Source organism: Lactuca sativa, chromosome 4, assembly GCF_002870075.4.
Source record: "Lactuca sativa cultivar Salinas chromosome 4, Lsat_Salinas_v11, whole genome shotgun sequence".
NCBI classification, from domain to species: Eukaryota; Viridiplantae; Streptophyta; class Magnoliopsida; order Asterales; family Asteraceae; genus Lactuca; species Lactuca sativa.
In genome coordinates this window covers 131,764,454-131,781,667 of record NC_056626.2, presented here as the reverse complement: position 1 = coordinate 131,781,667, position 17,214 = coordinate 131,764,454, and the positions used below count along the sequence as shown (strand labels likewise).

The following is a 17,214-nucleotide window of genomic DNA, read 5'->3' as shown; positions in this document are numbered from 1 at the left end:
AATTCTACAAGCTTGTTTATATTAGATTGGTAAGGTTAGGATTAATCAAAGAGCTTATTTGGGTTAATCAATGTGGTGAATGGGAGGTGCTAGATCTTATTAGCATTTCCATGTACCAATTTAGATAGAATTGAACAAATATCATTTCATCCTTGGAATCACATTGCTAATTTGTCTTGCATGGAGTTGGAGTCCTTACAAATCTTGAATCTACTTCATTAAATCAATCATTTACTTATTGCTTTATTCTATAGTTTAAAGAGAAAATGACAAAAATAGCCAATTACACTAATTGCATTACAAAAATAGCCAAAAATAATCGGGATTACATATTTAGCCACCCATTTCGCAGATGAGAAGGCCCCATCTGTGAAATGGGCATCTCATCTGCGAAAGTACAAGTGCCTGAAGCACAGTTGTGCTTCAGGCACTTGTACTTTCGCAGATGAGAATTTTTTTTTTTTAAATTTTTTCGGTATAAATAGGGGTAATTTCGCAGATGGAATAGGTCCCATCTGCGAAATCCTCTGATCCTATCTGCGAAATGATGAATTTTTTTTTTTTTTTTTTTTTTTTTTTTTTTAAGGTTGACTACGAAATGAATTGGTTTGACTACGAAATGGGCTTTGCTATATAAAAATTTTTGTAGAAAAAATATCATTTTGGTTGTTATTTGGTTTGTGAAATACTCTCTATCTCTACAATTTGCTCAAAAAATGATTGAATATTTGGTTTGTCTTGTAACCGGTGGGAGATGGCAAGTTAATGGAACTAATCTGGAATACATATGTCCACAGGGAGGTATTTCTGAATTTGCTTTGATATTTTCTGAGTATATTAGTTATAGTGATTTTGTATCTATGGTAAGAAGCAAAATTGGTTTGTTAGACAAATATAGAATTAGTCTTCGTTTCCACCATCCTGAATTAAATTATTATATAGCTATAGTTAAGGACGTGGATGTTAGAATGTTGATAAACGTAATCAAATGTAGTGGAGGAAGGGCTGTGAAAGTGTTTGTGGTGGTTGATGAAGTTGAGGAGGTTAATGGGGGCGGTGAAATTGGAAACGAAGTTGTTGGTAATTTATGCAGTTTTAAAGGGAGCAACGATCCGATAGGTACTTTCAATACTCCTAGTGTACCTCAGTTTCACAGTGTTGCTGAAAATGTTAATGTTAGTTATTCACCTATTCAATATGTGGATCCCGAGAATTACAAGTATGTTGGTGATGATGATGTTGGTACATATCTTAATCATGTTGGTGGTCGTTGTGATGATGTTGCCGAACAAGAAGTTAAACTTATGAATAGGCGTGTGGTAGATAAAACTAAAAAGAAAAAAAATTCAACTCAAAAAAATGAAAAAAATCATGTTTACGGGCATTATGTTGATGTTGGTGATGTATGTTTAGATATAACCGAGCTACAAAGTAATTCCGATAGAGATGAGTTGGGTGATGAAGTTAAAGCTAAGTATCCCGATAACCTTTTTTACGGTATGCCCCCTGTACCAGCATGGCCAGTTGATAATAATGAAGATATCCCAACACAGATGGTAGACATTAATCTTCAAAAGATTCAATGTGAGAGTATATTTAAAAACAAAGAACTTTTAAAGCGGTGTATTGGTAAAAAATGTCTTCGAGAAGGTTTCCAGACGAGGACAAGTAGATCCACCAAATCAAGGTATGAAGCTGTGTGTGTTTCGAAAAATTGTTCTTGGTTACTAAGAGCAAAAGCAATTAAAAATACTGATGGACTTTTCCAAGTGAATAAATTTGTTGATGTACACACATGTTCTTCAACATTGTTGCAACCTAATCATCGACAAGCAAACAAATATGTTTTGGGTGAATATGTTGCTGATGTTTTGGCTGAAGACTATAGTAGAGTTTATCGGGGAAAAGAAATTGTTAATGATATGAATGCTCAATTGAATATCAATATCTCATACCATCAGGCATGGCGTGCGAAGCAATATGCATTGTTGTCGTTAAGGGGTACGAAAGAGGATTCTTTTACCAAACTTCCGGCGTATTGTCACAACTTGGCCAAACATAATCCGGGTACTGTCACACATATTAAAACAGATGCTGATGATCGGTTTGAGTTTTTGTACGTCGCACTCGGTTGCTCGGTTAGTATTATCATGTCCTAATTTTTTTTTAATATTTATTTTGGTGTATTTGAATAGATATACAATGTATTGTAGGTACGAGCTTTTGTCAATTTTTGTAAGCCGACCCTAGTAGTAGATGGAGCTCACCTAAAGGGCGAGTTCAAAGGTACCATGCTACTTGCAGTTACTAAGGACGGACAAAATCAAATATTACCGGTTGCATATGGTATATGCAAAAATGAGTGTACTGATTCTTGGACATGGTTTTTTCAAAAACTACGTGATTGCATAGGAAATATGCAGGAGCTTACAATTATATCTGATAGGTCTCCATCTATAGCAACATCCATTGCCAACATTTTTCCTCACGCTCATCATGGAATATGTGGTGTCCATTTGTATTTCAACATAGTATCTAGATTCGGCAAGAGTAAGACGGTTAAAGGAATTTTTTGGGAGGCGTGTAGGGCGTACACAGTTGATGCTTTTGATGCTGCCATGGATGTTATGAAAAAGACAAAAGAACCAGTATGGGAGTACTTAAAAAGTATAAATCCAGAAACCTGGTCAAGGACACATTTTAAAGGGAACCGATACAATCTTATGTCGTCCAACAGTGCGGAGTCTATAAATGCATTATCTAGACACGCACGTAAGGTGCCAATACTTATGTTGATTGATTTTTTTTCGTGCTACAATGCAACAATGGTGGTTTCAAAGACGTAACTTTGCAGGTATTACGTAAATTTGTAATATTAATGTTTTATTAGTTTCGATGTTATTGATTTTAACTTCTTCATTTTGGCTGTTTTTTTAGCGGAAGCAACAACAACACTTACCCCTTGGGCGGATGAAGTTGTAAAAGAAAACAAGAAAAATTTTACCAAATGGGATGTTCGCATGATCTCAAATACGAAATGCGAGGTCAAAAAGGGGGCACAAAATGTGATTGTTGATTTTCAACATATGACATGTACATGTAGGCATTGGCAACTTGATGGGATACCTTGTGGTCATGTCATAAGATGTTTAACAGTGAACAATTACCAAGACTGCTCGAGGTTTGCATTAAATGCTTACTTTACCGAAACACTGAGGAAAACATATGAGGAATCAATAAACCCTCTGCCGAAGCCATCCGAATGGGAGATCCCCGATGATTTGATGATTGTTAAGCCACCTATAATGGATAAACGTCAGCCAGGCAGGCCAAGAAACACAGACCGCATTCCATCCCAAGGCGAGGGTCCAATTATAAAAGAGTGTTCTACATGTGGTCAACTAGGACACACGAGAAATAATTGTACTGGAAGGGCGTCTGGTAGCAGAGCAGGTCACATAATTTCTACTGCAGAAATGGCATATAATATTGGTGGTTCAGCGGGTTGCTCACAAACCCATAACGCTGATTTTGATATAAAACAACCTTGAAATTAAGAGTAATGACGAGTTGTTAGCTTATTATGTATTGTAATATTTTTATTAACTCTTACAAGACATTGCTATGCTTTCATATTTTAGTTAAGTTTGTTGATTATAACAATGAATGAAGCCTTTATATTATAAAATATAGTTTGCAGATTTATTTTAACAGTTACAACATGTTATTTAAAAAAAAACAACAAACGATCCTTTGGCAACCTAATCTGTTTCATGATAATATTACAACAACTTTATAACTAATTTTTAAACTCAGGGAACTGCAACGGGTACTTCTCTTTCTCCATTGTTATATAGTCATCCCTAATTCTCATTTTGTCTTCGAAACGATCCTTTTTTACCATAATGTGTATCAACTGCTCATCCTTCTCAGCAAGCCGTTTTTCAGTCGTTTTGATTGCATTCTTACTCTTTTTTATCCAATCTTTATGCTCTTTGATTTTGTTTTTATTGAGGTCAATCCATTCTTCAGCTTGTTTGCATTCCGAACCTATATCATTAGCAAGTTGAGTGAGAAGTCGGGATGACTCTTTGTCCTCTTCTTGTTGTGCTTCAGCCTTCTTTAATTCTTCAAAATTTTCATGTGACATATATGACCCGACTGAAGAGGGTGTAAAAAAAGGGTCTACCGAATCACAGTAGTAACAATCTACTTCGTTGCATGAGCAAATTTCGAATTTGTGTGAGGAACTCATAATAAAATCGATGTTGTATTAAACTGGAGCAATAAGTGGTATTTATACATACTAGACAGTAATGAGAAGTCCAACTTTGAAATGACTAGACAGTAATGACAAGTCACTGTAGTAACCTGCACATCCCAGTGGGTCCCTTAAGTGACAAGAGATAAATGACAGTTTGACATGACAAAACACTGCATAAAGCTGAAATTCGTAGTCCAAATATAACCATTTCGTAGTCAAAGTATTATTTCATAGTCTATTTATTTATATAAATAGATGTTTAAGATCTATAAACCAAACACCCAAATCACCTAAAAGAAACGAATTCCCATTATTAGAAATGTCGTCGAATGCAGCAAGTTCTTCGAATGAATTACCTGGTTCCAATTCTGAAAGGCCATGGACGACAAACGAGGTGTTAGTTCTAACACGGTGCTGGCTAAGTGTTAAGGATGGTGAACCGTTACTTGCTCCCCCGCATTGCCTAATTGGTGATGAATGGAGTCGCATCACATCTTTGTTTAACCATGAGATGGGAGAAGGGCAAAAAAGAGAAAAATCAGATGTTGTTACTAAGTGGACGGATGTAAAGGAGGAAGTGACATGGTTCAATCGAGCATGTAGTTATGCGAAACGTAACAATGTTCGTTGTCGTGACGAAGAAGAGTTCTTGGAAGTTGTTACAGAGTTTTACATCTTTGAGCATGAAGGCAGAGACTTCGAATATGAGGAAGTTTGGAAGGTTGTTAGAGATAAACAATATTTCAAGTAGACCGCTCTAATTTGTGTTAAGAATAAGCCATGGACTTGTGTTTTACGTTAATGCTTTGTTCGTATTATGTCGTTTTTTTCATGTAATTATTGTGATGTTTTAATGGTTCATGGAATCTTGTTACTAATGTATTCTAATATATTTTGATAACTAATGCAATGGCCATTTATTAACTCAAGTTAATCATACGAGTTTCTCACATAATAAAGTAAAATATATATATTAACTCAACTTAATCATACGAGTTTCTCACATACTAAACTAAAATATATTTTAAACATATGAAATACATACGAATTACATACGAAATACATGAAAATAACTTAGTACTCACATAATAAACTAAAATAGATTTTAAACAAACGAAATACATACGAAATACATAAGAAATACATGAAAATAACCTAGTACATGAAAATAACCTAGTACTCAAATAATAAACTAAAATAGATTTTAAACAAACGGGATATATTTCAAAATATTCCAAGGGGCTTCAAACTGGAATTCCAACCCGTTACTTAATGACTTGTATTCCTCCTTAGCAGCTTCCAAGATGACATCCTCAATAGCATTTAGACGGGCGTCGTCAATTTTGGTATAAAGATCGTTGAATAATAGAACTTCGGTTTTCATTTCATACCATCTTGCTAAGATGTCTAGTTCGTTACGATCGTTTCTTGTAGCCATTCGGTTTGCATCATTGAAAATATTTGTTAGACGGCTCTAAAACATTGGATCATTCAACTTGCTTGTCTCGTACACATGAATATAAGCATGTGTAAGAACCAAGAACTCTTCATTGCTCCATGATATAGAAGTCATTTGGATTGAAACAAAGAGGGTAGAATCTAAAAAACAATATTTGAACAACTATATTGGTTAATTTAATAACGTTTTGCGTGTAACTTAGGGTCAATTTATAGTAGTTTCTACACAAAATCGCAGTTCAAACTTCTAATATGTCTGCAATTCATAGTCAAAATTAACTGACGAATGCAGTGTACTATACTTATAACACAACAGATCACTGTTCGAGTTGACAATTCATCCCCGGTTGAATGACAACACAATACATTGCTGTTTGAGTTGACAACTCATTGCACCAGGAAAGTAAGGAGTCGTTATAAATAGATTTCAATATCCGTTGTAATTGTATTCTATTACTTCCCTCCTTGCAATTATGGACTCACCACATATATGGAGGAACGCAGAGGAGGTCGCTATGGTTCAAGCTTGGATTACAACTGTAGAGGTGGATTTTCCATCGGGTCCCCCACAAGTTCGTGCTGGATCATTTTGGTCTCGTGTCTATCATTTGTTTCACCATTTAATGAACCGCACTCAATATCGAAGAAGAAGAGATGTCAAAGCGAAGTTTCTGAATATGAAAATGAAGGTGAAACAATTTCAACGTATTTATAACGAGTTGGATAACGAACATGCAAATACGGATGAAGACATTCTACGGCAGGTGGCTTTGGAACTATACCGCTTTCAATACGATGGTAGCGAGTTTACCCACTTAGATGCATGGAATGTTTTAAAGAGTGTCCCTTATTTTTAATATGCATGTTGGTTAAGTTAATTGTTTTTCGTTATTTAAGTTGCTTTTTGTTGTATGTGTCTAGTCGTTACTATTTAATAAACGTCCATTTCTTTTAATGTATGTTGTTCCCTCAATAGCCAATATTTAGAGAGCAATAAAATAAAACCGGGGTACATAAATAACTAACACATAATACGACATAAAAAATAAACTGGGTACATGGATAACTAATACGTAACACAGCAGTAAAATAAAAACGGAGTACATAAAAAACTAATACATAATACTACATAAAACATAAATGTGCTACATGAATAACTACTACATTGAGGGAGGTAACAGGACCACCGTTTCATTTGGTATTTCCCAATGCTCATATGATGGTATACCATTCACCAACTCAGATCCATATGCAACTCGATACACATATTTAGTGAACTTGTATTCAACCATTCTCTGAATGGACTTAGATGTACGGGTTCTTAGACATGCTATAGCGTGGCCACATGGTATACCGCTTTTTTGCCATTTACCACAACTACATACCCTTCGTTCAAGTTGTACGTTGTTGGTGGCAAAAGTGTCATGGACTTCAAATGTATCCCCATACAAACGTTTTGCATTACAATTGTAAGACTTGCTGAGACTTTTTTGAACCTTACTCTCAACGTAAGGGGTCAACCCACCAGACAACCTCCCTGTAAAATTTGATATTTTAATAAAAATAGCAGCACAATAAAAAAAACAAAACATAACAATCTCCCTTACCAGCCAGTTCGGCCCGCTCAGCATACTTTGATTTTATCGACGTGGTGGTTAACTCAATTATCGTTGTTATAGGAAACTCACGTGAGGATATAATTTGCAAAATTTCAGGGACGTCAATCGATTTAACATTGTAACGTATTTTTGGGAAAAATGCTCTTGTCCATTTTGAAATCGGTATATCGTCAAGCCAGTAAATTGGACTCATAAGCAAGGTGCAGAAAGGTGGTTGCCTACATGTCCTTTGCAACCTTTCGAAACACAAGTAAAAATCATCAACGCTATATGCATTGCATGACTTCCAAAACAACGATTCGACTTCCGTATTGTTATGTCCGATAGACTCACGTATCTTTCGAGCTATATCTTTAGGACAATATCCATGATAGGAATCCGGGTAGGCACTGTCAATACCAAAGTCTATGTTATCACACATGTTGCTTATGAAACCAACCTCTGTGTCCTCACCTAAACAATCTCTTAACCTCATCATGAACCATCTCCATGATTCTTCACACTGTAAGGTTCCCAAACCAAGTGCTAAGAGTAGTGGCTCATGATTTCCATCTAAAGCCACTGCGAAGTACATTGTTGTCAGAAAGCTCCCAAGAAGGGGTAAATAACCCACATATATCAGCGGTATCATGCACCTAAGGAAGGTACGAATCTAAATAAAAACGAAGACATATTAGTGTTATGTAAGAACTAATCGACATAGATTACCATGAAATATTGTATAACTCAATAAAAGAAGTATGTTATACCACGCAACCTAAAGCCACAAAACAGAATTGAAAGCGGTTGTTATCGGTTTTCTTAATGGCTGTGAAGGTATTAGGATTTGTTCTTTGAAGGTTATGCAAGAAAATTGGTAGTTGAGAAAAGGTTCTTTGGCTGTGACTACTCATTTTCAATACCGATAATTGTGCTCTACAATGATCACACAAATGGAATTATAAATAGAAGATATTGTATCTCTACTGATCAAAATTCATAGTTTAACCCTTTAAATTCGTAGTTGAACATTTGGAATTCATAGTCAAACCAGTTCATTTCATAGTCAAATTTCACTGACCGACATGACAATACTACAGAATGTACTTGTCTGCATTTCATAGTTGACCTTTTTGAATTCATAGTCAAACCAGTTCATTTCATAGTCAAATTTCACTGACCGACATGACAATACTACAGAATGTACTTGTCTGCATTTCATAGTTGACCTTTTTGAATTCATAGTCAAACCAGTTCATTTCATAGTCAAATTTCACTGACCGACATGACAATACTACAGAATGTACTTGTCTACATTCCATAGTTGAACTTTTATGAATTCATAGTCAAACCAGTTTATTTCATAGTCAAAAAGAATTGTCCGTAATATGATTTATTCTATAAATGGGTGTCACTCATTATGAAAAAATTTAACTGAGAAAGTAACTCCGATTTAAAAGAATAAGAAGGCTAATGGCATACTGCAATTGTGGAGGAGAACGTATCGTTAGGATTTCGGGTACAGCTAAAAACCCAGGAAGATTGTTCTACGCTTGCCCGTATTTGGTATCATGTTCTTACCGTCATTCAAATTTAAACCCTCGTGTTTACATGACACAAATTAATTTTCTTACTGTGGATATTAAATTTAACAGGGACCAAAATGCGGGTTTATCAGTTGGGTTGATGAAGAGAAGGACCAATCTTCTATGGTAATAGCTAAAGTAGCTAACTCTAATAAGCTCTTTCAATCAGAAAATAAGAAGTTAAAGATAGCGTTGGTTTGTAGTTGGGTGTTGTTCTTGGCAGTTCTTGTTTACAAGTTGTAAGCTTTTCAATATTGTTTTTATGGTTTTGAAGTTGTTAGGTCTATAAATTGTTGTATTTGTAACGTTAAAACAAATGTTGTGGTCGTTCTTATGTTTTGAATTTATTGATAAGTAATTAGTAGGTCATTAAATTGTGGTAATTGTCGTAACGTTATATTTTTTGTCATCCGTTGAGTAAACTCTAAAGATAAACTAATAATGAAATCCAACATTAATTTGTATATACATTTATATAATCCAACTACAGAGGAGCAAGACTAGACCCCCAAATAATTTTTGCCATCCGGAGACGGAACTCTAAAGCTGCGTTCTTTGGGTCAATAAGAACACGTATTGGTTGACCTGAAACCAATTGCTCCATAAACATACAAAGAAAAACACCGCAATCTCCCAAATGACTACTTTGTTGGGGAACGTTTTCTTCATAAATGAATTGCATATTCAATGGAATCCTTGGGATGTTCCTCCGCGCCCAATACTTAATCTTGTCCAAATAATTTGCCACCCGACGTTCAAATTTGGAAAAGATTCCTTCGGATTGGAATTTTTCATAAGCACCTCTACCAAGACTGTCATAAATATGCACTTCCATTAACGCTAATCGTAGTTCCCCAAATAGCCAATGATTAGGGGATGAATGAATCGGCAATAAGACCTGTATAAGGATCAGAAAATAAAATTATGTTTATTTACATCACAATACAAAAACATCACAATACAAAAACATAACAAAAAAACGATATTATTTTCAATATAAACTATTAAGTTTACCGTATCAACATCCCACCAAGCAACCATGAAGTTAGGGTATGTAGCAATACCAACCATAAATGCCCTCCAGTCCTGTCCTTCTTCCAAAGCATGAGAAACAAAAAAATTTGGAGGCATTATTGTATGTCGGTCGCTCTCAAACCGTCTCTCCATCAAAAGTCGGTACCAAATGGTTATATGCTGCACACATGATACTTTTGTTATTGACTAAAAAACAATTAACTTTTAAAAGAATTAATTAACAATTTATTTACCGCTGACTCCAACCATCCGTCGTGTGTATGCCCAAACAATGAGCTCCAAAAATCTCTATCTAACACGAAATTAAACAAACGATGCTGCACATCGTATGAATGCAATACATAATTTTGGATGACATCCTCACCGCCTGCTACGTAAGGTTGCAGGCGCAACCTGGAGAAGTCATGAGCAACACCAAAAACTGGAGGAGGAACGGGGCTTGTTGATTTCATACCAACCTTCTTTTTTGTTCTTCTTTTTTGTTTCGGTGTCGTGTGCAACTAAAAACAATATTCAAATGTTTAAATGTATATCTTTCAGATAATTCACATAAACATAAAATCAACAGTTTATAAATAAAACGAATACCTCGGTGTAAGGAGTGCATAAAAATTGTGATGGTTTTCGACTCCTACGTTTATCGGGTGTAACTTCTTTGTCATCATCATCATCATGAAAATAATCTACATTTCCCATTATTATAAGTTCGTCTTCATCCGGCACATCATCATCAAATTTGTTCCCTGCATTGTCATTTCTCTCCTCCCACTCCTACATTAAAGATAATACTTTATACTTAATAACGAAATACACATAATTTAATAAGCAATAATATCTAAATAAACAAAATATTAATATTAATGTAACTATATAATAACCTCTTTAACTTCACTATAATCGTTTACATCACACACATCATCATCAAATTTGTTCCCCGCATACTGAGTACTCTCCTCCAACACCTACATTAAAAATATAACTTTTTACTTAATAACAAAATACACTTTATTAAAAAGTAATTATTAAAATCGTAAAGGTAACATCTATAACAACCTTGTCGTCTTGAGTATCACCAAAAACATTTTGAGTTGTATTGTTTTTATTCATCACTTCATCTTGCACAACCTATATTTTCAAATATAAAATATGAACACAGGTATTCATATATGTTAATAAAATTTAATAAATAATGTAGCGTATAACTAACCTGTTCATCATAATTTCTTTGTGACACTGTCTGATCCTCAAAAATAATGTCGTTCCAAAATTGTTCATTATTCACTTCTTCAAAAAAAACCTCTGTAGGTTTTTGTTGATTCATAAACACATGCTGCTCCAGTGCATGTACCCGTTTCAACAACTCGTCTAGCTTGTGTTTCCCACTGCCCCGACCTCTACCATGAGAGCGACCACTGGACGACATACTAGACGAAGATTCGTCTTGTCTCCTAAAATGGTCCCGTACTGGGGATGGAACTGCTTTCCCTTCACCATATACATACTCTTGAAATGACATATAATAAAAAGATGTCATCTCACCATCACCCGGTAACATGTTTTGTCTTGGTGGTAGCCCCTCCTAAAAAATTAAACATATTAAAAATGCATATAAAACTATAATAATCAACTTTATTAATAATAAACGAAATATTTTTAAACCTGCATCTTTGACCAAATCTTGTTCACGTCAACCCATTTCAATTTTTTTGTTCCGCTCCATCTTTTCATCCGAGGCAAGTCTTTATTTTTTCTCAATGCAAATCCACATGCACGAACAGTCGGAATCATCTCATATATCCATATCTACAATTTTGTACAATAACAGTAATAAAAGTTAAAATTAAAATAAAAAATATAACAATAAAACAATTTAAATATAAGAACATTTTTATACCCTAATTGGAGCCATAAATCCTGAGACGGAATACTTTAAAGTTTGACCACGCTGAGGAAGTGATAAATAATGATGTATCTTATTCCACGTATCCTCAAGGTCAACAAAAGTAAAATCCCATAGATAGCTACCCCAAGAGAAGCTAACAAAACAAAAAAAAAACAAAATTGATTATTATATAAATTATAACTTTAATAAAATAGAACTTTTAACGTAAAGAAAATATACCTATTCCAGAGATCCAAATTCTCAGCCAAAAAAAACCAATCTTGTGGCACCCGATCGTTAACTTCTTTGCCCAAAAAACCTTCACACAAAATGTATATCAAACATACTCTAACTGCATCAAGGTTGTCAAGTGCTAAGAATGTTTGATTTAAAATTAAACTTTTCAGGTCGCCGATTTTCACCGAACTATTAGTATGGTCCGGAAATAGCCGTTCACGCAGTAAACATCTTTTTTTACTGCTTATTAATTTTTCCGACCCTTTTCTCCCAATGTTTTTTGGATACTCCCCAAAATTGAAGCCGGTAATCAAACAAAACTCTTCCGGCCCATAAACCATTTTGGTATTGCCTACTCGAAAATATAAACGTTTTATTCCATCTGGAGATAAAACAGGGTCCGGCCGGATCTGATGAAGGAACATTTTATGAAACAATAAAGCGTCCCCTTGTAAACGAGGGACATCAATAAAATAGCCAAAGACGGTATTTCTGAAAATAGCACGTCGGACATCATCTAAAACTTCAAAGACTTCCCATATGTTACCGCCAAAGCCTTTTAGGTTCGCAAAGGCTTTCGTATTCATTAAACTAAAATCATGCTGCAAAAAAAAAAACACAAAAACAAATTAGATAACTAAAAAATATATTTTTTTTTAAATATATGATTACGAACTGCAAATACTTTCTTAATTACTAATATATATGTATTTCCCCGATAAAAAACAATAACATACACATATATAAACAATTTTCCAAGTTATACAACAAATATATTTACGATAGAAAACAATATCATATATAAATATTTTCAACTTAAACATATTTTCAACTTAAACAAATTTTCAACTTAAACGACAAATATATAAACAATTTTTATCTTTCTAATTAAAACTAACATTATATAACCATATAAACAAAAAAATTTAAAAATAAAACGACAACCAAACTAATAATTTTGCAAGTTATACGACTACTTTATACAAATTTTTCAACTTATACGACAAATAAAAACAATTTCTAACAATATATATACGACAAATTTTCAACTTATACAAATGTTATACGACAAATATATATACAAACAACTATTTTGCAGTTTCTACTAAAAAAACTTACAAGATTTCAGGTTATACAACAACTAAAAAAACTACAAAAATAACAAACTGTAAACATTATCTACGCAGTCTCTACTTGTCTCTACTTGCATTTAAACTTCAAGTATACTAAAAATATACTAAAACTATCAATCAAACACAACAAAATTACCCTTTTTTAACACTAAATAATACAACAATTGATAAAAAAAAAAAAAAAAACTTTAAACATTAAAAGAGTTAAAATCTAACCATATTTGCGGGATTGTTGACATAATCTTCCATTTTCTTCAAAAACTAGCCAAAATTCCGAGAGAAGCCCAAAGTTAGAGAGAGTTTTTGTGTAGAGAATGGTGAAAATGAAAAAAAAAAAAAAAAAAAAAAAAAAAACGTTTTTATACCTAAAAATCACCCATTTCGCAGATGAGAAGGTCCCATCTGCGAAATGGGCATCTCATCTGCGAAAGTACAAGTGCCTGAATCACAGTTGTGCTTCAGGCACTTGTACTTTCGCAGATGAGATGCCCATTTCGCAGATGGGGCCTTCTCATCTGCGAAATGGGTGGCTAAATATGTAATCCCGATTTTTTTTTGGCTATTTTTGTAATGCAATTAGTGTAATTGGCTATTTTTGTCATTTTCTCTAGTTTAAATCATTTCTTATAAATTCCCCCCATTATGTGACCATTTTTGTACCTTACGCAAAAAGGTATAAACACTTGTCCCGTGTCTTTGTGGATCGACCCTACTTACCTTGTACTACATTATTAGTGCATAGTAGTAGTGTTTAAGGAGTCATTAGTACCCTTTATTTGTTGGGTTTGACACGCCTAACAAATTGGCGCCGTTGCCGGGGACACGGTGTTACTAATTGTTTATGCCAAGCATTTTGTGAGCAGGTGCTTTAAAAAAAAAGAAAAAAAAGTCAGGTAGAAGAGAAGTTTTCAATTGAAGGAAGTGGCGAGAAGGTTAATGTGTTGTAAATGCCCACCTACTTAGAACAAAGCACATTCAGGGGCCAAGTCGAGCCAACGACTTAAAACAAGGGCAGCTAACCGGGAGGCAACCTGGGGTTATTTTTGTCCTTTCTTTAAAACTTTTTAGTGTTTGGTAATTTTTTATAATGTCCCAAATGGTTTTAACTTGTTTTTATTCCTAGAAAATGAATCTCCGACTCCAAAAATACTTCACGGGTAGCTTGAGGAGGATGAACAGGAGGTTCACACCACAATTGCGAGACTCCAAGAACGATTCGGTAAATTCTTTCCATATCTTTAATCGTTCATATTTTACTTAAAATTCAATTGGTGTGCATTTGTAACTGTTTTGAACTCATTCTCAACCCAACTACCATCCTCCACCATCCTACTCTCAATAGGCCGACTATACCCATCTCCAAGCATCGAGGACGATGCTTATTTTAAGCTTGGGGAGGGGCATCCATCCATGCATAAATCCCGTTGCATGTAGTTTTGTACATATTGCATTAATTTTCATTTCATTTTCTTTTTCATTTTTTTTCTGCATGGAAAATTTTTCAAAAACCAAAAAGATTTTCTTTCTATTCTAATTTTTATTATTTTCTTTGCAATTTGTTTGCATCTAAATTTTTGCATTGCATTCATTGCATAAAAAAACGATCTAATCCTAAGCAACCGAATCTTTTCAAAACAGATGAGCTGGTAAATGAGTCATGTGCCTTGAAATTGGCTTGCTCTTTTTATTGAAAAATCTAAAAGCAAGTTAATCACACACGAACACACTTCCCGAAGCTACTTGTGCAAAACAGAAAGTGAGAAGATTGTCAACATTGGAGCATAAAATCAGGTATGAGTCAATTCTTTGGAACGTATGACTGGTCTTATGAGTAGTAAATGCTCAATTAAACTCAAAATACCAAATTCAAAAATTCATAAAAAGAATACAAAATTTCAATGTCCCGAGCCTTCCAGCGCTCTAAAAAGTCCTTTCTACTCATTCCCTTTTATATACCCTGCTTGGGGACATAACTTTCAACTATACTTACGGGTCTTTGCATGTTAACCTTTAGTCCCCTGAAAAATGTCTTAGAAGTCCTCACGGTAATAGACCGTGAGATGTCCCACAATAGAAAAGTCAAGGACGAAAATATAAAGAAATTGACCAAATAAATAAATAAATAAATAAGAGTGTTATGTGTTAACTTAGTTATTTGTATATGTGTTACTTAAAAAAAACTATTATTAAGTTAATCTGTGACCTTTGGGATTCGAACAAGTAAACTCTGAGGGGTGTTTTACACCTAATCGCCTAAAGCTAAGTTGTTTGGGACTGATTGAGTTGAAAATTCGTTACATGGGTTCCACAGAAAGTCATGAACTTAATAATAGCAAATAAAGCTAATCTATGACCTTTGAGGTTTGGGCAAGTAAACTCGATGGATCTCTTTAAATCTAGCACACTAAAGTCATTTGATTTGGATGTGTTGGTTGGAAGCCCGTTACACGGATTTCAAAGAAAGCCATGAGCTTTATTCGTAAAAAAATATATATAATTAAGAAGTTTGTATATAATTGTGTTTATAGTTTAATTGAATATTGTGTTTAGGAAAAATACTTGGTTGTCAAAAGATTCCCTTGGACTTGGATTTGAATTTATGACATTGGACTGAATGTTAATTACTTTGACTGGTGTAAGTGGTTTGAAGTTTGTAACGAATCAGGATAACTATTAGGGAATTTTTAGAAAAGATTTTTCAGAAAAAGATTGTTATTGACCAACAAATAGCTGGAATCGGGCAATGTTATATTTTATGAAACAAAGATGGTTGAGCATGTTTTGTCACATATAATTTCACGAGAGTAAGACCATAATTTGTTCCAAGAATTGACTTGATGATATTGAAAGGGAATAAGTGTTATGATCTTTGATTATGTTGAGTTGTATTAGGGAGTGGCCAAAGTCTTATTTCTATTATCATATAATATTTTGAGATTAAAGGCAAGTTGACTCAAGGCATGACAGGCACATTCTCAACTATGGTACAAAACAGGGTAATTGGGTTGGATCTTTTCATGTTTTTTTTTGATTTCATGCATTAAGTTTCAAATAGTTTTAACTTTAATTTTCTTTTCTTCTATTCTATTTTATTTTCTCCATTTTAAATCTTCTTGTTCTTTGTTGAGGACAAGAAAGGTTTAAGCTTGGGGAGATTTGTTAGGTGCATTTCATGTACCCATTTTGTAGCTTTATTTTATAAAAGTACATTGCATATAGGCTTAAACTCATGCATTTTGCATGTTTTTCGGGATTTTTCATGAGGCAATTTCATTCAAATACTTTTGTGATATTTCAGGGACTTTTGGAGGTAGTATATTGTTGGAGAAGGTAAATAAAAGTTGCGGACAAAATTTCAGGACTTGCGGAGCACCGAGGAGCAAGATATCAAAGAAATGAACATTTTGGCTTTACAGAGATTTACACGGCCGTGTAAATGCAAGCCTTGCGTTTACGCGGGCCGTGTAAACGTAGATTTCTGCGCAGTATATGTTTGCGTTTACGCGGGCTGTGTAAATGACAGTGTTAATTTATGCGGGCCGTGTAAACGTAAACGTGAGTTTTAAAGCAGTTTTTCACCATTCTTAAAGGGGGGAACCGATTTTTTCTTGAGGGGGTCGACTTTTGGAGTGGAGAATGCGAATTTCTTGAGGATTTTGAAGTTGATTAACACTTGGGAAAATTTGATTTCATTTTGTAAGAACTTTAATTTCATTTTCTAGATTTGTGATCTTGTTCTAGTCATGAGTGGCTAGAACCCTAGATTCTCCAACTTTATGTCTTGACTTCTAGTTGTGATTTCAATCATATGACTTGATGTTTTCTTTCAATTTTCTATCTAGTGAATTTGATTTTGTTTCAATCGAATGTTTGATTCTAATTGTGATTCTTATTGGCCATTTGAATTAGGGTTAGATCATTCAAGTTATCTAATTGCAAAATCCGTAATTGTTTTGCAAATTGGACTAGGTAACAAGCACTAAACTGATTTCTATTGAATGAATTTAGTGTAAATCTTATT

The 17,214-nt window shown here is 34.1% G+C and overlaps 2 protein-coding genes across 2 annotated transcripts; one reads left to right on the top strand and one right to left on the bottom strand.

Annotated features, from left to right (window-relative positions):
* Positions 1–560: 560 nt before the first annotated feature.
* LOC128133281 (uncharacterized) lies at positions 561–3,733 on the top strand. Its single transcript, XM_052770439.1, has 3 exons — positions 561–2,138; positions 2,214–2,854; positions 2,938–3,733. The coding sequence occupies exons 1-2, from the start codon at positions 717–719 to the stop codon at positions 2,844–2,846; spliced, it is 2,055 nt and encodes a 684-aa protein (XP_052626399.1). The 5' UTR covers positions 561–716; the 3' UTR covers positions 2,847–2,854; positions 2,938–3,733.
* A 4,493-nt stretch (positions 3,734–8,226) lies between these two features.
* Positions 8,227–11,805, bottom strand: LOC128133519 (uncharacterized). The gene is made up of 4 exons (XM_052770987.1): positions 11,601–11,805; positions 11,149–11,520; positions 10,530–10,712; positions 8,227–8,256 (listed from the first exon to the last, which is right to left on the bottom strand). Exons 1-4 carry the CDS (start codon positions 11,727–11,729, stop codon positions 8,227–8,229), a joined length of 714 nt encoding a protein of 237 aa, XP_052626947.1. The 5' UTR covers positions 11,730–11,805.
* Positions 11,806–17,214: the final 5,409 nt, after the last annotated feature.